The sequence below is a fragment of the Pygocentrus nattereri genome, chromosome 3 (genome assembly GCF_015220715.1).
Source record: "Pygocentrus nattereri isolate fPygNat1 chromosome 3, fPygNat1.pri, whole genome shotgun sequence".
NCBI classification, from domain to species: domain Eukaryota; kingdom Metazoa; phylum Chordata; class Actinopteri; order Characiformes; family Serrasalmidae; genus Pygocentrus; species Pygocentrus nattereri.
In genome coordinates, this window is record NC_051213.1 from 39,411,343 (window position 1) to 39,438,242 (window position 26,900).

Here is a 26,900-nt window from a genome sequence, read left to right on the forward strand (position 1 = left end):
CTCTCCACCGGCCATGCACGACCGTTTCTCTCCCCAACCGTGGATTTCCTATTACTCTCGTTACGACTCACTGAGCCCCAGGCCCAAGGATAATGATGTGTTGTTTCTTGGTAGCATAATTTGTCACACGTATATTTCTTCTTCTTCTTCTCTTGCAGAAAGCACAGCTCCCTCTCAGACTCACACACTTCTTGTTAATTCCGAAGAACAAATGAGCAACGACAACAAATAACGCGAAATAAGACTGCATGAGTTGGATTCAATGACTGTTTTCGAACATCGACTGTAGACTTTTTTTAATAAAAAGGAAAGGATTTATTTAACCAAGGAGAACAAAGGAAAGTCCTGTGAAAACATTAAGGAGCCGAAGCTACTTTCTTTTCTCTCAAGTCAGGTAAGTTTTGCCTTGTGTTGTGAGGGCTGGCTGCTAACGTCGTTTAGCCGTGCCAGGCGCTTGTACTTAGAATGTGGCGACGGCGAAAGTGGTAGAAGGTGTCAAGTTTAGCCGCGGCACGTCGGTTTGTGTGATATATTTGTCCTCTTACGAACGTGTCGACACGACGGCGAGCCGGTGTCCGTCGAATAGCGCGGGTGGGGGGGGTTACCTTATCGGATATTTCCTTGAAACTCGCGTCGTCAACGGAGAGGCGCTTTTTTTGTGATGGTCGCCGGAGATGAACTAATTGCTTTTGTATCGGTCTGCGTACGTATCTCAAAGGCGTAAATACCTCTGTTAGCGGGGTGTGTGGCAAGATAGCAGTACGATGGGTTCACATAGTAGCCTGAATGTTATCGCTAGTCTGTGTACATGTAAATAGATTTGCCGTGAGCTGGTTTGCCTCAGCGCCAACGAGAAGTTGCTGCAGTATGCTATGTGGCTAGTTTGTTTTGACAATGCGCTTCAGCCCACAGGGTCCATTTGAGATGAGCTAGTCACGAATGACTGAATGAAGGAAACACAAAGACCATAGCACATAAGTGGACTTTAATCTTATTACATCCGTACAATGCAAATTACAAATAGCCACCGCACAGTGAGATACACAGTGTCTTTTTAAAGGAGCTCGGCTGTTGCAGTCATTAAAACTTAAGTCCGACAACGGTTGAACAAGAGGGACTGTTGTTTTATTCAGAATCTGAGACTTGCTGTGTAAGTGGACCAATGGCTCCGGCATTGTTTACTTGTAGGAGGCGTGAGCAGCTCCAAAGTCATGTCCAGATCGGGTGACCGGACCTCCACGTTTGACCCGACTCACAGCGACACACTGCTGCATGGGCTGAACCTGCTGTGGAGGAAGCAGCTGTTCTGCGATGTGACTCTGACGGCTCAGGGACAGCAATTCCACTGCCACAAAGCGGTGCTCGCCTCCTGCTCGCAGTACTTCAGGTCTCTCTTCTCCACACACATGCTGAACAGCGAGGGGCTCGGCAGCGGCAAGGACCAGGGCAGCAGCGGCACCCCCTCCTCCTCTCCGGACGACAAGCTCCTGCCCAGCCCGCGCTCCATCAACAACCTGGTGCTGCAGGGCTGCTCCTCCATCGGCTTGCGGCTGGTTCTGGAGTACCTGTACACCGCTAACGTGACCCTGTCTCTGGACACGGTGGAGGAGGTACTATCCGTCAGCAAGATCCTCAACATCCCCCAGATCACCAAGCTCAGTGTGCAGTTCCTGAACGACCAGATCTCTGTGCAGAACTACAAGCAGATCTGCAAGATCGCTGCCTTGCACGGGCTGGACGAGACCAAAAAGCTCGCCAACAAGTACCTAGTGGAGGACGTGCTCCTGCTGAACTTCGAGGAGATGTGTGCCATGCTGGACGCCCTGCCGCCCCCTGTGGAGTCGGAGCTGGCTCTCTTTCAGATGTCTGTCCTGTGGCTAGAGCACGACCGCGAGACGAGAATGCACTACGCCCCGGATCTGATGAAGCGGCTTCGCTTCGCCCTCATCCCGGCCCCGGAGCTGGTGGAGAGGGTGCAGTCTGTGGACTTCATGAGGAGCGACCCCGTGTGTCAGAAGCTCCTGCTGGACGCCATGAACTACCACCTGATGCCCTTCAGACAGCACTGCAGACAGACTACAGCCAGCAGGTAGGTGCTTTACGCACACTCACATGCTTTACATCAGTTAGAAACAGTATGTATCGATTACCTGTTTGAAAAGGTCACGGTGCTTATTTATAAGGTTGTAGAAAAGCGTGTACATACCTGCATGTGTCATATCACTTAAATCTTCAGCCTCAGCATTAACAATATGAATTTGGTCTCATATATCGAGAGAATAACTTTTGTAGCTGTTTCATTCTTGTAGCTGTAGCATTCTTGTCAGTGCTTTGCTTGTGTTTGGTACAGTTGGGAAGTAGTTTCGTTTGAGTCACAGACTTTATTCATATTAAAATCATTTGTAATTCCTACACAGATAAATTGACATACAGTGGACTCAAAGGATGATTGCATGTCAGAGCAGTTAGATAGAATACAATGTTTTCTGTGTTCTGGACATTCACACACACAAACTTGTGTTGCTTTGTTATGTGTCATGCTGTGCTTCTTACTATGATTTGTTGGTAAATGAGATCAGGAATCTAAATTAAATCATTTTAAAACATCACATAGTATAATATAATGTACACAGTATAATCTGCATGTTGTTGCCAAGTCACTATTTATCAAATCGATAAAGTACATGTCAGAAGGTGGTAATAGCAGCACAAGGTAAATTTGCGAAGAGGGATTTAAGACTGAGTGCGGAAAGTTCAGTAAAGTAAATCTGCTTGTTTTTCATAACTTCAATGTCAGAATAAAACTTTGTCTCTCTGTTTTGATTTTTTGTTTTTGTACCAGCTTTCATTTACGTTGTGCCAAAATTGCATGACAAACTGACCAATAAAAACTGTCCAAAATGGCTTAGAATAAAATCTTTCTATGAACTTATATTGATTGTTTAGAAAATGTTTTCCTTCTGTATAGTTATGTTTTTGGAGTTCCAAAAGCAGTGGTATACTGTTTAAGCAATGTATTGATGGTAACGGTGCACCAATCATTAATGGACAGATATTGTAAGAAGCTAAAAGTTGCCATAGTTTACACAGGTACTTGTCATAAATGGTATAATAATCATTTGTTTTTGGATTACTTCAGTTACCTTGTATTGATATAATGCTTATAACAGCAAAACTGCTCATTTCAGTCTTCAAAACCATGTTAAACTCAGAGAAGTAAGCTAAATGCTACCTTGCTTGATATGACATCAAACAAAACTTTATATTCATATCTGATCAATACAAGTCAGTTGACATGACAGTAACATATTCTGGTTATTGTAGTTTAATCAATTTTTGTGAAAACATATATGCACTTTAAGGATTTATGATTGACACAAAAACAATAAAGTAGCCAGTATCTTTGTAGTCATTGTGCTACCTACTCCTGAACAAGACTAAGCAAGGTATAATACAACATTGCTTCTTTGCTCGATCAACAACAATGCAGAACATACAGCCACAGCTTTACCTGCAGGATGGTAAACCCACCATTCATTTGCACCTGCCACCATAGCTGGGTATTGGTCTGAAGTTCTGACTGCTTGTTTGGGATTCAAACTATTGAGTCAACAACGGTGTTTTGGCCTGAAACCTGAAACTGCTTTCTAATGCCATCGTTTACTAATTATAACAAACATTTAAGCAGTTTAGCACTTTGCTTGTAATAACTAACACAGTTTTCTGTCTGGTTAGAGTGCCAGATGGCAAGTTGACTTACAGGTTTAAGTTATAGGCAAACATGCAAAGCTCCAGCACTGGTTACTCAGTAACCACTATGACTATTTAACTGAACTTGTACCAATAATTTTTGTTATGTGTACAATTATTTACAGTGTGTCTTCATTTAGAACTTATAATCATCTTAAATTCTTAATCTTGGGCATGGCATTTGATTTGAAAAACATTCATTTGTAATTATTCATTATTATGTTTTCCATTTATTTTGCAGGGTGTTATGAAACATGCTAACATGGCTTTACTTGGATGTATTTGGATGGCTTTAGCAAGGTTTTGAATTATTCTTGATAGTTTATAAATGATAGATGGTCTATGAAACAAGAATCCTTGAGAAGTTTCATCTTAATTGTTTGCATTAATCTGCACCAATTCTAATCTATTCTAACCTAATCTTATTCTGTTAAAATGAGATAAATGTGTAACTGTTGTGGTGATGTTTGGTAAACCTCTAGACCTTGGTAACCATACATCTACCAGAACATGTTACTGTTATTATTTTGAACTCTTAATTTGCATACATTACTAAATCATAAATGCATTTGGTCTGACAGACCTAAAGCAAACAGACATAAATACATGGTCTGTTTTAAGGCTAAAGCAGTATTTCTATAAAAGGCTGTAATGTTTAATTTTGTACGCATATTGCAGTTATATATTATAGATCTAGTGAAAGTAATTTGACCAAACTCAATATACTACATTTATGATTAGAGACAGGAATAGTGAAAGGCTGAGAAATAGGTTTATAACTCAAGTTAAGATACAGGTAAAGTTAAACTTAGTTAAACAGGTAAAATTGTAGGAAAAGGTTTACGGTGATTACTAATAAACTAGCTTAGTATTAGCTAATTAGCTTTTTTAACCATGTGCAATGTACAACCCTTCTAGTTCTGCTAATTGACACAAATGAGGTCTCAGTTGGTTATATCAAAAGCCTCTAATGCCAGAAAACTGTAACAGTTTTAAGCAGAGTTGATAGAATAAAACATGTTTATCAGTTCCACTGTACATTCATGTTCTTGGTGTATGGATTATTTTATTTCTTACTCTCATCTCCTTCTAATTTTTTAATATTTCAGGATTCGTTCCAACAAAAAAATGCTACTCTTGGTTGGAGGTCTGCCTCCTGGACCTGACCGTCTTCCCAGTAATCTAGTACAGTATTACGATGATGAAAAGAAGACATGGAAGATCCTTACAAGTGAGTGCCCTAATCTTTCACTGTTCTTTTTTTCCGGAAGGATCTTAGCTGCTCGAAGTTATGTCTTACCACAGATTCATCCCAAAGTAAAATAGAAATTTCTGCTCCTTAGATGCTCGAGGTAATGATGTATCACTATCACTTTTAATGTAACTTTTTAATCAGAGCGTGACTGTCTTCACACCATTGTGGAGCTCCATGTCTGGATTCCCTTGCTTTTTTCCTTTTGTAGAAGTCTGCTAGCATTAATTTTAATCTAATGATCTAGTGAGGACTTATCATCAGATGATCACACACATATTGATCTTGCACATATTCATACTGATCTGCCTTATTAGGGCTATATTAGAGCAAAAAATGTTCTTGAGCTCAGACAACAGATGCAGTTGTACTGTAATTATATAGTACAGTAAGTAAGTTAATGTTGGTAGTACAAAGTATAGCTTCAAATGTTAAAATGTGGCATTATAGAATCTCTGTCAAAGTTAACAAACACCTGTCCAAATTTGTTTCCAATCTACAAAATAGGCAATAAAAACAGATATTTAATACAAAAGTGCAAAAGTCAGAGACCATTCTTTATTTATTTCATTTATTTAAACTGTGTGGTAAAATATCCATGCTAGTTTCTGAAAACTGAAAGCATGTAAAGCATCTGAAAAGAATTAAAGCTATAATAAAGGCAAAGTATTGACACACTAGCTATTGAAAAAAATGATGTGATATTTAGTTGAGGCTTCTGTTTAAGTTTCTGTTAGATATATGTTTTCTGCTTTTTTCCTCTTGCATACTTGCTATTTTGACCAGAAAATAAATAAATAAAAGGTGATGTTTGACTTTTGTATATAATACTTTTATAATACAATATTTTTCGTGTTTTGTGCCTCAGATTGTTTTTAGAAATGTCTTTTTTTTTGCAACAAGAGACATATTTGTTACAGGTCTTGTTGTTTAACTATTGCCATTTTTGCCTAAATGTTAACCAGCATTAGGCTGGGTTTAAAATACAGTTGGTTACTGATTGTACACTGTCCTCTGTCAGTTGTATAACTCTTTCAAGTAAAAATCATCATGACATTCTTGATGTAAAGTGAAGACACAAGTTAAGGACATAACACTTAACTCTTAACTGATTGCTTAAAATTCAAACGTGGTTGTTGTGTAGTTATTGGCTCCATCGCATAATGCTGTAATAAAGCCTTCCAGTGAAATTCCCATCTTCACACATTGTGTGCATTAAAGAATATTAATTCTGTTTTATAATTCTCTATCTAGCTTGTCATCACTTGCTGACAAGCTGGGTTTCTTGTTTGTTGACTACCATAATAGTTTGAGATAATATTTACTCATACAAGAGGATAAATACATAGAGAAATCAAATGCAAGTCTGTTTTTGACATCTAAATAAATAGACTGAACAGTTAATTCATACCTTCTTAGGTTTTGTAGAATTTTTGGAATGTGATAAGCAAATGAACAAGCAGAGGAGCCTGAATAAAGATGCATTTTTTGGTGCAATGACAGGTACATACTTGCAAAATACCTCCATATGCACTGTTCAAGTTATTGCCAGCATACATTGGCATTCATTATTGAGCTACATTTACATCAATATAAGTTACATTCTAAAGGTCATGGGGTGAATTTCCTTTGCTTCATGCACAAGCTTTGAGTATCAAATGGTCCATGACTGATCGGAATGTCCAAACTGCAGAATCATCCTCCTAACACATGAGCAGCCTGCTGATGGCGTTTGGGTGTGCAGGTTATTAACATTCAATCAGAACTTTGGAATGATCCACAACCAAACGAAGGAACATGCTTGATTAAGACCTCCATGAGCACTATTTGCAACTGACACAATGATTGTAGCATTTGAGATTTATCATCCTTTTACATAATGGAGTGAGTGCCATCTAGTGTGCTCATATTGCAGTCTACCACAATATGAACAGAGGTTACCTGAACAGTCATTTTAATTTCTATTCTATTTTTGGTAACACTTGAATATGATACATTTTAGGTACTAAAGTACTAATTATTGCAAATTAGCAGTGAAATGCTGTCTATATTTTGGATACAACATAGATGGGAAGTTAATTGAAAATAGTGCACTAATTTAACACAAATGTATAAAAAATATGCAAGTCTAAATGTATATGTTGATTGCATTGAGTGTATTTGAAAACACTCAAAGGTTGCATTCTCTTAGTTGAGATTATATACAGCGAATTTAAATAGTCTAAGGAAATTGACTGACTTGAGTTGTTCCTCACTTGTAGCCTATAAGGCATATGTTATATTATTTACAGAGTTTGTATCAGTGGATGTTGTGGTGTTACAGTACATAACAGTACTGTATACTACAGTACAGAACAGTATGTTATTTGAATAATGAACAACAAGTGTTTTATTATATACTCTCCAGACAGCTAGTCAGAATGATGCTAAGATTTGTCTACTTTGTGAATCATTGATTCAAGCATCAAGATGTCAGAGCATAACCTGCTGTACGCAGCACTTTTTCTACAGGAAAAAATTTGGCTCTTGTAGTTTCTGGTAAAAAGGAATACATCACTGTTTTTGACAGCACAACATGTCATACAGATAGGTTGTTTGGTTTTATGCGTGGTTTAAATGTTCTTTCTTCTTCTAGCAAAGGCTGCAAAATAAGTATTTCTAAGCATTAGAAAATAATATCAGGGCAGGAGGATATAACATTTTGTTATTGCAGCAATAGAGCAGTAGGTTTTTTTATGGACACTTTAAAAAAATATACACTATATAGACAAAAGTATTGGGACACACCTCCTAATTATTGAGCCACAACCATTGCTAACAAGTAGATAAAGTTAAGCACATTGCCTTGCAGTCTCAATAAACAAACACTGCCAGTAGAATGGGGGCAGTTTGTGGGAAGGGAGTGGTGTAAAGCATGTTGCCACTAGACAGTGATTCCACTGCAACAGTGGAAATGCGTTCTGTGGAGTGATGAATCATACTTTTGTGTCTGGTAGTCTGATGGGTGAGAATGGGTTTGGTGAATGCCAGGAGAACATTGCCTACCTGACTGCATTGTGCCAACTGTAAAGTTTGGTTGAGGAAGGATAATGCTGTGGGGTTATTTTTCAGGGGTTGGCCTAGGCTTTTGAAGGGAAATTTTATTTAATACATTCTGTACAATTTTAATTCCTGCAATGGGACTGAACAGTTCTTCATAGCTTTACCTTTCCAAACAGGACACGACCACTCTATAATCCAGACCCCATCTTCAAACTTGCCAATCATCACATTCTTCTGCACCATTACAATATGTTCACACAGTGAACATACTGTGAATATACAGTGATGAACATACAGTGAACATACTGTAATGAGTTTATTACAGTACTCCAGTTAGAATATAGTCAGTAGATGGAATGCTATCTGTGATTTTTTTCAACTATTTTGGCTGTGTAACGATCTCCATCAGTCACAGCTATGTAAGTGAAAGAGTGATTGAAAGAGATTCTGCTGGCCTAGACTTCACCTTCTTGACTCCTGTAAGATAAAGTTGTATTATCCTGCCACTCCCAAGCTTTCCTCTGAAGCTGTGCTTTGATGTTCCAGTAGAAGACTGACATTTGATTTCGTGCAAGTGGCCAATGGGAAAGGAGTGAGATTCAAGGCTGTCTAATTTTACAGCAACTGCGATCCATCAGGCAGCAGAGGGGTGACAGTGGAAATGAATGATAGAGACAGACAGGTGGCTCTTAACGTACGACTGATTTACGCAGCAGAGGCACGGGCCAGAGATTTATTGAGTGAACATGATCGTGTTCATTATGACTGCCACCCCAAGACCATTTCTCTCTATTCCAATGGGGGGGTCACTTTAGCAGTAGAGAGACAAAGTTAGAAGAGATAGAGACAGAGCACATCAGCTACACAGTCCAACATTGCTCTAAATCTACAGCATGAACTGTGAAAGAAGGTGGGACAGTAGGACAACACTGCTGAAAAATGTAAAGATCACATAGTAGTTCTTAATCTACTAACATTTGACTGAACACACAGTGACCCTCTTTTGCAATATTGCATCAGTATTTTTAAAGATTTTTTTAAACATACATCTGATTAAATTTCATCACCATCGTTGGAATAACCTAAAATTTATTCAAACCTATCCTTTAGCATGAAAATAACATAACATATAAAACTTTTTTCATTAATATGTTTTTTATACTATACCATTCAAATTGTCTACAATATATTGACAAAATATTCGTATTAGTTAGGAATGTGAGTTCCTGCTGTCAAAATATGCTGCCAGCTGAATTGGAGATGCTAAATTGCCCATAGCTGTAGATGTGTGTGAATGTATATGTCTGTGTGTCTGTCCTGTGATGGACTGCCGGCCTGTCTAGGGTGTTTCCTCTTCCACCCGATGAGCTCTGGGATAGACTCCAGTACCGCCCACAACTCAGGAGGATATGCGTCTCAGATTCTGTGTGTGTGTGTGTGTGTGTGTGTGTGTGTGTGTGTGTGTGTGATTTTTTTGCCCATTAAAAACAGTATCAATATTGCTTGGGTCCTAATAATAATGACTAATTTAATAATGACCTATTTGGTGACGTAATAAATAATAACCCATATAAATAGTGCCACAGCAGCTCCATTTACCCCATTACAAAAATTGTGTCCAAATTCACAGGTACTTTTCAGGCCCTTTATGAGTTGGATCTGGTGTTTTGGGGCAAAAAAGATTAAACTACTTTTTGAGGTTTGAGAGAACTGGCAGATGCTTGTTTGTAAATTACATCACCATAGTCCATGACAGATTGTAAAGTTGCCTCAACATTTCTTTTTCTTGCATACATGGGGAAACAGGATTTATTTCAATATATAGATAACAAAGCTTCTGTCTACATTTGCCAACCAATTTATTAATATGGGATTTAAAAGTGAGTTTATCATCCCATCATATGCCAAGGTATTTATACTCTGTGACTCATTCAATGTTAGATCCTGTCAGGGTAGTGATATTTGCAGAATGAAAATCAGTATTAATAGATCAGGAAAATAGCATGAACTTATTTTTCTTAGCATTTAAAACCAGTTTGTGTCTGTAGGGCATTAAATGAACATTGTAGTTTTCTTATTGCAGCATAAACAGAGTCAGCGGAACAGTATAAAACCGTGTCGTCTGCATACAGGTGTACTTTGCAGTCTGAAGAAGCAGAGGCATTAATATATATATATATATATATATATATATATATATATATATATATATAGAGAGAGAGAGAGAGAGAGAGAGAGAGAGGGAGAGAATAAAACTGGGCCTTAAATTGAACCTTTTGGTACTCCTTTGGATATAATAAAAAATCTGATTTGTAATTACTCAGTGCTACGCATTGTTGTCTAAATTTAGGTCAGTTTTAGTGCATTTGTATCAAAGCCATTCTTTGGAAGTTCCTTAAAAGAAGAGTGTCATCAACTATATCAAAAGCCTTTGATAAATCAATAAAAATGGCAGCACAATGCTTCTTCCTGTCTATACAGAGATCATCTAAAACCAGATGATGTGGTAGCAGAGATGGTGCTGTGTCTTTCTCTAAAGCCAGATTGATAATTAATCAGGACAGAATTTTCATATAGAAATTATTTAAGTTGACTGTTTACTAGAAATTGGTCTGTAGTTGCCTGCTGCTTCCCTTCCTTTATGCAGTGGAGCTATTTTCCAGATCCTGGGAATTCTGCATGATAAAACAGAGAGATTAAAAATATGTGTTATGCATTCTAAAATTGTTGGGGCTTCCAGATGCTGAAAGTAAGGGTCCAGCCCATGTTCACCAGTATTTTTTCATGGATTAATTGTAGTAAGAGATTGACCTATTATGATTGGAGAGAAGGGCTGGAGTGTGAAGAGACCATGGCTCTTAGTAACAATAGAGTTAATATTAGTTTAACCTAACAGCAGGTTTGAGTCAGTATTTTAAAAAATGTGACCAGCTGCAGCAAAATGTATGTAAAAAACTACAGATTTCCTTCTGATCAGGAATCAGCTGATCCTCAACTGTAATGCTGGTTGGAAGGCTAGAAGAATTGTTTTTAAGGGATTTTACAATTTTCCCAAAGTTTTGAGTGTTTGTAGAGCTGGTAATCAAGCAGAGATAATAATCTGATTTGGTCTTTCTAACTGCAGAGGTACATTTATTTCTCAGTTGTCTGAATGTAAGCCAGTGATCTTTCTCCCCCACTGTCTGGCAGTTTATATGTATGCATACACTGACTGGCCACTTCATTACATCCACCTCCTTGTATCTGCACTCATTGTTCATTTTATCAGCTCCACATACCATATAGGAGCCTTTGTAGGTCTGCAGTTACAGGCTGTAGTCCATTTGTTTCTTCCTACTTTGTTAGCCCAATTTTACTCAGTTCTTCAATGGTAAAGACCCCCGCAAGATCAGCACAGAGCAGGTATTATTTGGGTGGTGGATCCTTCTCAGCACTGCTGTATGTGTGTCTAATAGAGTGGACAATTTGGAGTTTAAAAACTCCAGTAGCAGTACTGATCCACTTGTACAAATGAAACACACACTAACACACTACCACCATGTCAGTGTCACTGCAGTGCTGAGAATGATCTACCATGATGCACCACCCAAATAATATGTGCTCTGAGGTGATCCAGTTGGTGTCTGACCACTAAAGATCATGGTAACAAAGGGGGCTAAAAAAGTATGCACAGAAACAGACGGACTACAGTCTGTAATTGAAGAACGACAGAGTTGTCCTATATGGTATGTGGAGCTGATAAAGGAAGTGTACTTAGTGAAGTGGATGGTCAGTGTATGTGAATGCTAATGTCTGATTTCTTGTGTTACTGCATAGTAATGCGTAAATAAAGAAAAAAAAATGGCAATGACTTGGTACATTTAAATCCCATTAATCAGATAAGTGTATTGAAAAAGTTTGTTCATTTTATATTATTATTTATTTTAAATTGTATTACAACAATTTCTTGTAATATGTTAATTATTCACTGACTTTGGCAAAGAGCTTCATTAACTGTGCTCTTTTAAAAAAAAGCTTTGCTTACACCCATTTTTCTTATTGCTATTAGTAAAATTTTTCTAGGCTAAATTCAAATATCATTCATGGACTTTGATGAATTTTCAGGTGATGTCAATACTGGTTTCAGTGATTTTGGTGGGAGTGTACCCTACATGTCATTCTGCTGAGGGTTTGTGAATATATCCTGGTCTTATCCTGCTAGGACTGCCTTAAGGTGGTCCTAAATATTATGACAATTACTTTATAGATAAGACTGATTATGGTGACAGTAGGGCATCTGGGTTATGACTAAATATTTTACGAATTTGGCCCCAGTATCAGGCAAATACAAGCATAAAATGCTGTATCAGACATTAAGGATCTTTTACACTTGGAGCATGAAATATCACAGGAGTACTTGTATCACAACATATTTTTTTGTGTGTGTGTTTTGTACAGTGAGACCCAAAAAATCTGAGACCACCAGTGAAAAAGCTACGTTGCATTCCTTTCTAATTTAGTAAAAGGTTTTCATTAAAAATTCTATTATCAGCATAACAGTCTGAATAAAAAGTAAAATCATTGAAATTTTACCGTGAATTTCAGAATTTCTTAGTCTTTCAAATGTCCTTGCTTTAGTGACAGCATGCACTTGAGCTGGCATGGACTCCACAAGCCTCTGATGAGTAGGACAAGATGTGGAAGAGATAAGACTAAAAATGTATATACAAAGGCCTCAACATGATTAGTGTCACAGATTTGCTTAAATTTATATAGTGATGTAGAAAGGTATGTCAGTAGCAAAATTAAAATAAAGATTATAAATATACTTAAGTTTGAATGAAAATGTATTACTCATATGCACTTTTTTCATGCTAAATAATTTTATAACAGTTTCAGAACTTCCTTTTTAAGTAAAATCTTTGTTGTTTTCAAGCAATTAAATGTCTATCCAATATCACAAGTTATACGAGACATTTCAATCAGGTTTTCATTCTAACCATAGTACTGAGACGGTATTGGTTTGTATTCTCAATGACCTCAGAATTATTGCGGATGCACAAAAGCTTTGTAGGACCTTAGTGCAGCTTTTGATACAAAAATTCAATCCAGTTTTGAATACTGGGTAGGCCTCCTAGGCACAGTTTAGAATGATGTAAATCATATTCAGAGCAGCATTATGTGATCTTTTCTGCTCTTCGCGTTCCCCCTACAGTTTCAGTAAATCGAGCTGTAACTTTTAAGGCTTATTTGGTTTGAGGTTAACAAAGACTGACCAGACTGGATGCCAGCTGGAAATGAGACTGAGGTTAGATGACTTTTAGCATCCGCAAAAACTACAAAACTCCATGAGGCAGGGATGACACCAATAAGTTTACAGCCTCCGTCGCAGTCTTTTATAAATAATACTGGCAGTCTGCCAGTAATAATACAATACAATAATACAATTGTAATAATGCAATACACTCTGCTGTCTGATTTTTGTTGTGTTCACATTAGGTGCAAGACTGTCTTGCATCCTTTAATCTTTGTTAGGTCTCACCAATGAGTAAAAACCAGTAAATATTTACACTTTCTCTGTGTCTTCCTCAGTCATTCTCTCTTTTTCTTTTCTTCGCTTCCTCCAACAGTGTCTTCTTCTATCTCTTTGCCACCTCTGGCATGATGTCAATGCTGGGAGCTAGCTTCTTCTTATAGCTAGCAGAAGGGCCATAGTTGTCGATGTGTAACATGGTGCCATAAAGAGTTACGCAGCTCTCCTGGGAGGTTTTGTACCCACTCCTCCAAAGTTACATAGCGCTATAGCAGGAGTTCTGGCCTCAAAGTGACAATGACAGAGATGTAATTTTCCCTATTGTAGGTTGGTGTACTATCAAATTGATTTTGAAGTTCTTATTTTTAGGTAAAATGTTTTTATAATGTTGCTTTAATGAATAGAAAGTTCTTGGTTTCCACTGGAAAATCATTCATCAATGTTACACATAGCTCTGGCTCTGAGGCACACTCAGACTCCTCTGACACCCAGAATCCTCTGAGAGATCACCTGACTCACATGACCCCTGACCTTCCCTCGCGCTCCAATCAGCACTCACAGTCTCCTGAATACTAAGTCTGTTCACCTGTGTTCCATGTCACATGACTTGTTTAGTTTAGTTTAAAGCCTGGGCTTTAGCTTAGCCAGATTACGAGGTATTGCTTCTGTTGTAGAACTACTGCACGTTTCTCCTATGTTTTTGTGTGTTTGGACTGTTTTTCTGGATTTCTGTTTTTTTTTTCCTTTTGTCTTTGCCCTCTGGTTATGGTTACCATTTTGTACCTTTTTGCAGTTTTGGATCTGACCCACGCCTGTTTACTGACCATTATTCTTGTCAAACCCTTGGATATTAAAGCCTCATCTTTTGGTTTTTACCGCGAGCGTCTGGCCCTTTCTGTCTCGTTACAATAAAAAAAATGAAACATTTCTTCTGATAACCAAAACTCTGTTGACAGGCTTAACAGCTGTGTCAAATATTTATTTTTATTGTTATTTTATTTTATTTTTTGCTTATTTATTAATAAATACTAACAAAAATGAACATCAAAAAGTTTAAGTTCAATTAAATAAATGTGTGTAATCTTAGACTCTGGGTGTAAACTTAAACTCTAAGCTCTGTTTTATCCCGCAAGTAAATGCAGTCACTAAACTAGCTTTTTATCCTTTGAGACATGTTGTTAAAATCCAACCTTGTAAAGTTCAGTGCTTATTAGGCTTTCCAAGAAAATACATTATCTACAAAATGCGACAGCATGGATCCTAACAAGAAAAATTAATTGAATGAATTGCACTGGCTCTGTCTTTCAGGATAAATTTTAAAGTTTTATTATTAGTTTTTAAGGCTCTAAATTACCTAAATCACTTGCTTACATCACAGAATGTCTGTCTGTTTATATTACAGTCTATAAAATACAGAAAACATGAAGAGGCCTCTTTCAGTTTCACTGGGTAACTCAGTTCTATCTTTTATTAGACAGTCAAGCTCAGTGCACACTTCTAAGAAACATTTAAAAATGTATCTCTTTAACTTAGTGTTTAATTAAAATTCTGCATCTTTTGGTATTCATAATTTTAATTTCATCTGTGTCATGATATGTTTTTAAACTGATACTTGTAATTTATTCTATTACTGTTAAGCTTAATCTCCTGTCTGTAAAGCACTGTAAAGCATGTAAAATTTTAAAAGCATAAATATTATTATTTTATTTTTGTATTTAGTATTGTGCTTAAAAATCTAATTTATTTTTTATCTTTTTAATTTGCTAGGTCTTACACTAATATTAATATTTCATTCACATAAAGATTTAGATGCTTTATACATACCTTTTGCATTTACATGCATTTACCCAATTACATTTTTATTTTCAAAGACTCCCTGACCAGTCAATTATCCCATCAGGACAGGGCCAACCGCTTTCTCAGTGGAAAAGGCTTTACCTGAAACAGTACCTATTTTATGTAAGCAGATGAGGTGAAGCAGAGCAGGATATCCACTGGTGATGCACGCTGTCTTTACACATGCTCCAATAAGAAAGTGTTTAATCGAGCATATAGCCATGTTTTCTGGTGTATTAGTCTGTTTGATAAACTGAACTATTCAAAATTTCTATTCCACTCTAAGCTGTGCAAACCAGTCAGTGTTATGTATGTAGCCCATAGTGACGGTATGTTTGTCATGCAAAGGTCTTTTGTACGCTTGCTAAATTGCAAAAATGAAACCAGAACTTACCAGATCACATGTATACAATGAAACAAAAACATGAACCTTGGTTCAGACCTTGGTCTGGACTTCCAGGTGTGAAAACACCCTGGAATTTGAAATGTCCACGAGTCCTGTAGTGTAAAATGGTCAGCAGCAAAACTGAAGGAGTGTTTCAGGGAATAGGCAGTTAGAGAGCTTGTCTCTTCTTGTCTTGTGAGTCCTGCTTCTCAAAATTCATACAGTTAAACTACTTATCAAAATCTAACTTTTTTGTTTTATAAAAAGCATAATGCAATTATTGGTAATGGGAAAGTAGACATAGGTCTTATTGAAAATCAAATGCTAGGCTAGATAATATTGTTAACTTGGCAAATACAAAAAAGAGACAGTGCTGTTGAATAAACAGCTGTTTGGTAGCCAAAAGGGTGGACTCTTATTGGTAAGTTGAAACGATTGATCTGGCTTACTGAAAAGGGCGAATGCCAATCAAAAGTGCGCAAAAGCACAAAGAGGCGTGGTCAAGTTTAGCTTTTTTTGTGTCATGAAATCTGGTTACCAGTGAAATTTGGGACTTGGAATGCTTTTTAAACTCCTTATGTGTGCTCTAGCTTCTCTTTGGCTTGTCTAGTATGTGGGTCCTCCCGAGAAAATAACAAGAAATTCTGTTAAAGACTGTGGTGCTCTCATCTGTTAACCTACAATTTTAAAAGTCATTTAGTGTATATGCCCAGCTTAATGTTGGAAAAATCTGATTTTTGATTAAAGATTCTTCATAGCTCATGTATGAAGACATAGTAAGTATCACAAGTGGATACATTGCTCTCTATTGCCCCATCTTCTAAAGTACAATTGCCCGTCATATTTTTAGATAAAGCCTTTCCTGCAGAACATGCTGCTGGCCCTTCCTTGAGAGGATGATTGACAGGTTGGGAAATCTATGAAAATGAAAATGTAATCAGGTTGAATGAAGTTTTCAAAACCATTTTGCTGCAGAATGTGTGCAGTATGTGAGAATGTGTAATTGCAAAGTGGTCTGCATGTGAAGAGGGTTCCTTTTTACATTTGACTTTAGCCATCTATTAGCATGGTGATCCATTTGAGTGCAATTTCAAATACATAATTGACCAGTGCAAATGCATAAGATAAATTACATTTTAATTATTATTTTAACACCATTAATGCACAATCAAATATAGCAAAAATATGCAGTTCTGGAAATACATTTGTTTCAGCAAAGCTACATATAAATCTAAATAATTGTGTAAGTGAAATATTAGTACTAGTGCTAATTAAAATAGACTGAGTTTTTCCATACAAATAGTACAGAATTTTACTCTTGTAACATTTTACTAGTCTTAACTTTGTTTACTTCATTTTTTCTAAAATTTCCTGTTGTTTATTTAAGTTTATTTAAATGAACGTTAAGTTAAATGAAAACAGATTATTAATGTGGTCTCAGACTTTTGGACCTCATTATATTGTCATTGTTGGATCAAAGCCTTGTATCTCCATGTTTGCTGTTTTTCATTTTTTTTACATAATTTAAATACCAGCTAAAATTCACCATATCAATAAAAATGGTCCAAAGAGACGGAATAAAATCTTCTTACAATAACTTACATTAAAAGATAGGATTTTGCTTCCTATCAAGTTACTTGTGTAGAGATACAAGATTTTGTTCTGACAGCGATGATATGTTATTAGCTATTAATTTTGTAGGGCAGCAGGGTGTTGTTGATCAGTTTGAGACTCAGTTGATCAGTCTCCTGTTCATCATCCATGCCCTTGTTTGCAAATGTAAATGGCATTGTTATGCAGTGGATACACATATGTACAGCACAGCTTCAGACTTTCACTAATAGAATGTATCAGTGATTTGAAAGTAAAAACGAACGTTTAACCCTATTAATATTAATTAATATTAATAATAATCAGCACACATCACACTTATTCTCAATCAGTTATATTGGCTGCCTATTTCATCCTGCATTAAACACATGATGCAGTCATTACTTTCAAATAGGGTTGCATGATATGGAAATATAAAAATATAAAATAGTAATACTGCAAAAATATGACTTTATATTAAGATACCTTTTATAAGAAACACATTGTCAATCATAATCTGACAAGGTTAAATATTAATTAGCTTATTTATCCTTCTTCATCTGACAGCATCACTACATTAAGTCTAATTCTAGGCTAAAAAGAATTTCTGATGAAGATTCACCATTTGCAACAATGCTGTGCTTTAACATAAAGAAAATGGCATATGAATAAAATATGTTAGATCAATAAATATGTTATTCATTAGAATAATTAATTTAGACTGATTTTATAATATTTAATAAAGTAAAATAACAGTTGTTATCAATTTTGTTTTACAGTAATGCCTTATAACAGTGCCCATCACTGTGTAGTAGAAGTTGAGAACTTTCTTCTGCTGCTAGGTGGAGAGGACCAGTGGAATCCAAATGGTAAATTAATTATAAATCAAACAGTGCATCAGTCAGTAAATAGATTAAGCAATAATAATAATAAGTTGTTGAAAAGAGATATCAATATATGAAAATTGTTCTGATTATTTCTGTGCAGGTAAACACAGCACTAATTTTGTCAGTCGATATGACCCAAGATTCAACAGCTGGATACAGCTCCCTCCAATGCAGGAGAGGTATGGTGACATGCTTTTTTATGTTTGTTTATGCAACAACAACAAAAAAAGATAAAATACACAAAACCTGCTTTTAATCTGTGGTCTATCTGATTGTTCTTATTTCAGAAGGGCAAGTTTCTTTGCCTGTTGCCTCGATAAACACCTCTATGTAATTGGGGGCAGGAACGAGACAGGCTATCTCTCCAGCGTGGAGGCCTATAACCTGGAGACTAATGAGTGGAATTACGTTTCATCCCTTCCCCAGCCACTTGCAGCACACGCCGGGGCTGTCCATAATGGCAAAATCTACATCTCAGGTGGGGCAATTCAGAATTCCTAAATTAAAATTAAATTATTAGGAGACCAGCTCTTTTTTGTAAACAGATGTCTTTCTGATATAGAGTAGGCATCACAGCTTACGAATCACAAAACTTTAGGTGTAAATGAATATACAATTATTCTTTGAAGTGGGCACTACTTCATGAATGCAGGGCACTAGTGAGCTTGGCAGTAGAGTAGCTTGTGTGTTTGGCATGATCAGCTGAAATTCAATATTAAACAACGTATTTCACACTTTTTGCTCAGCAAAATACACAGGATGCATTCCTAGGTCTAACATTTTTCATTTTTCATTGTGTATTTTGATATTGACGTATGCATGGCCAAACGTTTGTGTCAATACACATTCAGGGTGCTACTCTCCTTTCACAGGTTTACAAACATGTATAGTTTATCTTTTTAGACAAGAAATTTCTTCCCTTTATGAGTGACCGTGAGTATCATGCTGCTCGATGCATGTCTCAAATAAAAGATGATTCTATATTCTTAAATTCTTAAATTAAATATCTTGATAACCAATTTTCTGTTGAAGAGTTTGCCTTCGTGTTGAAGCCCAGGACCAAATGGGTTCCCAAGTGAATTTTTAAAGAAATTTCCTGGGGAACTAGCCCCTGCTGAGAACATGACAAAATGCTCTTATACCTGCCAGATCCCCTTGCTAGTCAGCCAAAATTGCTTAATCTAATGGAGGTTTTCAGTATAATATATGGTTATAAAACTAACCTAGGAAAAAAGTGAGCTTGTGCCTATAAATGCAGCTTCCCAGACGATTACCTATAATTCATTCAACTGTAAAATAAACACAGTTTAAATACCTAAGGGTCTGACTTACACATACATTTAAAACCCTTTACCAAGCCAACTTTGCCCCCTTATATCATGTCTTAAGACTTCCATTATAATTGGGTGGCAGAGTTAACACCATTAAAATTAATGCACTGCACAGATTTCTGTGCTTATCTCAATGTCTCCCTATCTTTTTGATGAAATCATTTTTTTATTAATTTATACAAATTAACATCTGGTTTTCTCTGGAGGAACAAAAATCCTTGAATATGTTAAGATACACTCCAAAGACATTGTCATCATGGTGGATTATCCTTGCCCAATTTTCAATATTAGTTATGGGCTTCTAACATTAGGGCTTTGCTGTATTGGAATAATATCTCAAATGATCAGCTTATTCCCAAATGATTGTCACTAGAAAATGCTCCCTGTAGCCATAACTCACGCACACTGCATGGCTGTCTCTGTCTGAACCTTGATCTATTTATTCCTGAAATCATTCTTTCACAGCTTAGGAGGGCCTTTTCACTTAATGAGTTTTCTATATAAAGCCCGATAATGAAAAATAACATGTTTACCCCCTTGATTAGTAATGTGGTTAGTACCTTCAAAAGCTGGGTTGAGAGAGGAGTCAGTGTAGTTAAAGACCTGTTTATTGATGACACTTTCTTATTTCTCATTTTGATATTTCTCATATTTGATATTTACATTTCTTTAGTTTCTTACAGTTCTACTATATTTACAATTAGCATACAGACTAAGAAATGCTTTGATGTGGCATACTCTGCTTAATTTATACAATCCTCTAGCTTTATTGAAACAACAGTGGGAGGAGAAGCTCAATACAAAAATATCAACTGAGATATGGCATAAAATGTAAAATTGTACATCATTTACACTGGTTCAAGGTTATTTTGGCTAAATTCATTCCAGATGTTGACCCTGTGTGTGATAGGTCTAAAATAGAACCAGTCATCCTGCTCAAAATGAACATCTTATGGCAGTAATTTTTTGCTTTTGTCTCAGGTGTTTTCAAAAGGTTAACAATGCCATCTCCTATAGTGGCAATGTTTGGTGTAACTTCACAGGGGTTTTGCATACATAAGTCTACCAAAAGGGTGGTAGTTTTTGCTACTCTCTTAGCTCTCTTCATCTCTAAAAAGACAAATTAATTGAATTACTTTTTATGGTGTGGTGGTGTGGTATAGGTGGGGTGTTTTCTTATTTTCCTTTGTTAATTGTCTAAAAACAATAAGACCTTGGAGATATATGCACACACACATACACACACACATATGTATAGAGAGAGAGAGAGAGAGAGAGAGAGCGAGAGAAAGAGAGAGGGAGAGGGAGAGATGGTTCAGAGTGAGTGTAAATGTAAAAAGAACAAATAATGACCATTCTGTATAGACACTATATTGTATATGTTATGTTATAGGTGGAGTCCACAATGGGGAGTACGTGTCCTGGCTGTACTGCTATGACCCAGTGATGGATGTGTGGGCCAGGAAACAGGACATGAACACTAAACGTGCCATACATGCCCTTGCTGGAATGAATGATCGCCTCTATGCTATTGGTGGAAATCACTTAAAAGGTATAAAACTCAAGCTCATATGAAACATACTGTAGGTGACAGAAAATTTTACTCGTTTAAAAATAACTCCATATTACTACTGTTCAGTAGAATTCTGAATAAAGGAAAAGACAACCCATATCATCCCTATGCAAATTATATTAAGTTTCAAGACAGTTCATCAAATACCCCAAGGTTACAGATATAGATCTAATATAATACACTACAGAATTCTTTAGCCTATATTTCTATGTTTACATACTATATGTCCAAATGCAGCCAAACTATCCAGACATTCCTTCTAACTAGTGAATTTAACTACACTCATTGCTGACAAATGGTAAATTGCGCACACATTTCAAAAACCATTGCCAGCAACCACACATGAGCCTAAGATCACCATGCCCAATGCTATGAATTGAATAGTGGGGTACAGAAATACCAGAGAGCACAGTGAAATTGTGTTCTTTAGAGTGATGAAGTTACAGGAGCACTTGTGATCCGAAATTAATCACCCAACTAATGCTCTTATGGCACAATGCAATCAAATCCTTACAGAAGTATTTTAACATCTAGTGTAAAGCCTCTTCAGTAGAGCAGAGGCTGTTGCTCCATCAAAGGGTTGAGGGGGGAATCTCCCTATTAATATCCTTGATCTTAGAAAAAACACTGGATGAGGGGGTCTTTGGACACATAATGTAAGTGCTACACATATGTACTCGTTTGGCTTTCCCTCTGTCCCCTAGCTGTATTATAAACGTGTAATAATTCTGGGAAATGTGACTCTTAGCAGATCTATTTATTTGAACTTGCATTACTTTCTTGATGTTGGCTATGCTGCTGAGTTGCATGCCACAAGGTTTTTCAAGTAAAATCTCTGCACAGTTTCTGAGATGTACTGTTTTTGGAAACTGGACCTAGGGTATAGAAACATTTTTCAGTCTGTTCATTAGAAATGCCTTCATAAGAGCTTAATATGTCCAAATTTGTCAAACTTTTCTGTTGTAAGGCCAATAAGGGCCAATCATATGATGAATACTAAGAGATAAAAACTAAGCATTTAATAATTTCAAGCAGTACTGAAACATTGAAAACCATTGAAAAAGTTTGATTTAAGAACTTTTACATACCTGAACCAAATAAATCTATATAGTATATCATAAGAGCTCTTTAGATTCAAGACATTTTAGCACATAAAATAGAATCAAATCTTGACTTCACAACGTGTTCTCTTTTGCAGCACATTGTTGTGTGAGAGATGTATAAATGTGATATGCTCAGATCATGAATAATCCTAATATTCAGGTTTAGCTGTGCTTGTTTCAGCACACCAGTGTTGTGCTGCTATGCTTAAAGGTGTTATGGCACATTGTGTATCATAACAGCTGTGGTTCATTTTGAGATCTGGATTCTGTAAAAAAAAAAGTTTAAAAAAATTAAATGGGGGATGCTAATTTGCCAGTGTTCTAATAAACTGTATATTCACTTTATCTTCTAGTCATCCACTTTTTAAGTTCTATACAGTCCTGAACATGACTGCCACCCAGTGGCATTTTGAAGTACATCACAAGGTTAGGTCTGCAGTAGGAAAACTGCTTTTTCAAAATGTAGTAGTTTGATGTGAAATGATGCATTCCCTAGAATTTACAATTAAAAAAAGAAGAAGAATTTGAGTATGTGTGCGTGTACCCTTACTTTTGCAGTATGTTAAAAACACCTTGATCTGACAAGGTTAAAGACCCATCTGCATTCATTATTTTGGCCAAAACTATTTGCCATTGTAGAATCACGATTGTCTTGATTTATACAAACACCCGCCAACACTCTTCTGGAATATCTGACGTTGTTCATATGCAGTGATGGAACCTTAGTGTGGAGTGATTACCAGATTAAACTGAATTATCTAACTAAATCATCAGTAAAAATTTGCCTTCTGTGTAAGTTTGCAGTCAATAGGTGACAATCAGCATGATGGTAACTCTAATAGTTAGATCCTGATATACATACATATTTATATGCACTTTGTTGCCCGATAGTGTTTTTATGTATTTAATTACATATTTTATAATTTAATGTAGTCTTATGTTTTTTCTATAAAATCTTTTAGAATTAAAAAGCAGTGTATATTGTTATTATTTTCCAGCCCATATTTATTGTTTGGACATATTCCAGGAGTCAGCTTCAACTACAGATGGCACAATACCACATTTTCTTTGCTGATACTGAGTAGTGTTGGCCAGTACTGATATCAAGCCATTTTTTCTCCAGAAGCTAAAGTTTTTAAATTTGCTATATTGATTTTTAATTGATGCACTTCACATAAGACCATTTAGTCCACACCCAAAAAGCTCAAATAACAAGCTACTACTCTGCATGAAGGAATACAATCAGTCAATCAGTACTATTGGCCAGTGGGCCATCAAAGCTGACTCACGTCTTGTCATGTCAGGTTTTACTAGAACATCTTTCATAACTTGCTGAAGAAATAATGGCATTTGCAGTGCCATGACATCAGCATTTGAGGTTAAGATTTGGTTTCTGCTTCTATAAAAATTAGCATGGGACTTGTCCAGAACACACAGCTTCAGTCTAATGCCTGGGATTCATAAAGTCATTTTATATTTGACATGGTTCATTTGATGATGTGAAATCCCAGACAATTGCCTGGTATCACCTAGTAATAGAACAATTAAAGTAGAACTAGAAAATGTATGGGTATATCAGCAGTATTGCTCTGATTTATTTTTATTTATTTAAGAGACATATTGAATGTTTTTTTCTGGTAATGGGACATTCACTAACACATCATCAGTCTTCATTTCATACAGTCTAGTGCATTTCAAGCCAGTGATACGCTATACATGTGATTATATTTATCTCCCCTCTTTTTAGGATTCTCTCATTTGGATGTGATGTTGGTGGAATGCTACGACCCTAAAGCAGATCAGTGGAACATCCTCCAGACGCCCATTCTAGAGGGGCGCAGTGGCCCTGGTTGTGCTGTTTTGGATGACAGCATTTTCCTTGTTGGAGGCTATAGTTGGAGCATGGTGAATATTTCCAACTTTTTCATTCACAAGAATAAGAATAATGTACTGTGTAAAATACTTAACCAAGTAGGATTACTTTCCCGTATTTCTGGAAGTACCCTGTGGTATTATAGAAGATTGTTATAAAAAATGATTTGTTATAGTTGAATATTATATGCTTTACTAGGTACACCTACCTTGCTGGTGTACAGTTGGACATTATCACTCCTTTCATTGCATGTACATTTCATGTTAGTCATCCTCTAGTCCTTCAGCAGTGGTCTGTTATTAAAATTAGAATAATTGCTGGCTGTATATTTTGGGTTGGTGGACTGTTATCAACCCAACAATGACAACTTCCAGCATCACACATACTGTCATGCCACTACCATACCAATGTCACTACAGACAGGTCCACAACCAAAATACCTGGTCAGTGGCTGATGAATTGTAAAACAGATGGGCTACAGTCAGTAAACTGAAAAAGCCCATATAGTACTGCACAAAAACCAGTGAATAACCTTCACTTACTCAATTCCTGCCAAAACAGCCATTATACACTATTAAAATACCAGTAAGATGCCAGTAGAAGAGAAAGTGGAGAAAGTCAAGTTCTATTCTACCTTCACATCTGGAAGAATTCACAGCTGTGAACAGATAACTTTAGCACTTTGGGTCTGAAAGGATGTGTAGCTGTCAGTAAAAATGTATTGGAAAAGGAAAAGAAGAGACATTATAAATCAAACTGAGATAGTCCAGACTGGCCACCTCCGAGTCCATACCTCGACATCATTGAATTTATTTGGGATTAGTTAGATTGTGAGACGCAGTAAAGCAACCAACTGCTGAGACTTGAACCAAAGAAGTGTGGAGAAATATCACTGCAGACATCTTTAAAAAACTGAAAACAAGAATGGAAGCTATAATAAAGGAAAAGCGTACAAAATACTGAAACCTTTGACATTTTATTTAGTTGTTGAAACAGTTTTCTGTTAAATATGCTTTGGTCTGTACAGTGAAAATAACTTAATAGCTGTTTTGACTAAAAGTTAAATAAAATAAAATTAAATAAATAAAAAGATCAATGAGTAAAGCTGGCAACTCATGTAAGTCTGCCTTGTCAACTGATTAAATTAAAATGACTGTTAAAGAATTTATCTGAACTATTTTCTGTGCAGGGGGCGTACAAGTCATCCACCATCTGCTACAGTCCAGAGAAGGGCACATGGACTGAGTTGGAAGGGGAAGTGGCAGAGCCTTTAGCTGGACCAGCATGTGCTACTGTCATACTGCCAGCTTGCCTGCCATTTAACAAATGACAGAGCGTGGCTAAAAGCACATTCAGAGATCAAGCAAGCCCTTAGGATGGATAGAAGGTCCATCGATAAACACAACGTATGAGAGACTGTCTATAAGTAATGCCCTTGATTGGATAGGAGGTGTACAAATTATTTTTTTACAAGTCTGACAAGAGCACTTTCTTTCTTTAATACTTTAAAGTTTTAAAAATACGTATTATTTGATTTGATGTATTTGTTGCTCTTCTGTGTTGACATTGAAATGTTCACCATTAATCTGTTTTTTTTATTGTAAATGTTTTGGCTTAACTTGATATAGCACGCATACTCTTCAACTGAACTGATATAGCTTCCATTTGTACTTTGTATTTTGTGCAAAGCATTATTCAGAGGTGATGCAATGTTTGATCGAAATGTGTTTATGTCCTGGAAAGAACCAACAAAAGGATTGTATTTAATTCCAAACCATTATTCCGTGTACACTGTAGAGTAGAATCCTGTTTACCACATTTCTGCTTGTTAAATATCGTAGCCGTTCTATATGGTACATCATTTGTACAGAGGGGAGACGAGGAAGCAGTCAAAATAAAGATCCTCTCAGAATAATACAAACCAATAATGAGGACTAAAATGGATGAACAATCAAAATGTTTACTGAGCCATGTGCTGTATATGCATGGCCTGAAGTAAGAACCTTATTTTATGGTGGGTGCATTTGCTTTGTTTAAGATATTACCTGTTAATGTTTAACAGTGCCTATTTCTACGATAAGGTAAATTATTTCCTGTGTGCCAGAAAATAATCATCATGAAATATTGTTAATAATTGGTCCAGTACAAAATTGATTAATCTTTCTGACCCATTCAGCACTCTTACCTATTGTTCAATTTGATCATTTTATTTTATATATATATATATATATATATATATATATATATATATATATATATATATATATATATATATATATATAAATAAACATATAAACATATATGTAGTACTGTGCGAAAAATCTTAGGCACCTAAGCACAATTATTTTCGTGATAAGTGTGTTTTTGGCAGTAAAAATGTCATATATTATTAGAATAGAAGCAAATAAAATATAAATACAGTAAAAAGTAACAAGATTTACTTATTTTGGAAAAAGGTTGACGTGAGCTAGTTTAAAGAATAAAATTTGGTTCCAGATTTTTCCTGAACACTCCCAGTCATTGCATGGATTTGTTCAAATCCACTAGCAGCACACTTCATTTCACCTTATGATTAGCCAAATCATGTTATTTGTATTTACTCCAATATTAGTGTTTTCAGAGCGAATAATACCTGTAGTAATATCTGCTTCCCTGATAAACAGCTTGTTCATTGTAATTTTCTCAGGTGCCTAAAAGTTTTGCACAGTACTGTACTATATGTTTGTGTTAATTTTTGTCCTTGTAAATAAGCGCTTGCAGTGGAAC

At 36.2% G+C, this 26,900-nt stretch overlaps 1 protein-coding gene across 3 annotated transcripts; it reads left to right on the top strand.

The window, feature by feature from the left end:
* klhl14 (kelch-like family member 14) lies at positions 1–26,314 on the top strand. 3 transcript variants are annotated; one of them, XM_017718308.2, is made up of 9 exons: positions 1–394; positions 1,189–2,089; positions 4,860–4,981; positions 18,147–18,236; positions 18,355–18,433; positions 18,542–18,732; positions 20,979–21,137; positions 24,009–24,166; positions 25,324–26,314. In XM_017718308.2, exons 2-9 carry the CDS (start codon positions 1,212–1,214, stop codon positions 25,462–25,464), a joined length of 1,818 nt encoding a protein of 605 aa, XP_017573797.1. In that variant the 5' UTR covers positions 1–394; positions 1,189–1,211; the 3' UTR covers positions 25,465–26,314. The 3 variants fall into 3 exon arrangements, with proteins under 3 accessions (XP_017573797.1, XP_037392642.1, XP_037392643.1); XM_037536745.1 differs by lacking the exon at positions 1–394 and adding an exon at positions 518–703; XM_037536746.1 differs by lacking the exon at positions 1–394 and having other exon boundaries at positions 714–2,089; positions 18,210–18,236.
* Positions 26,315–26,900: the final 586 nt, after the last annotated feature.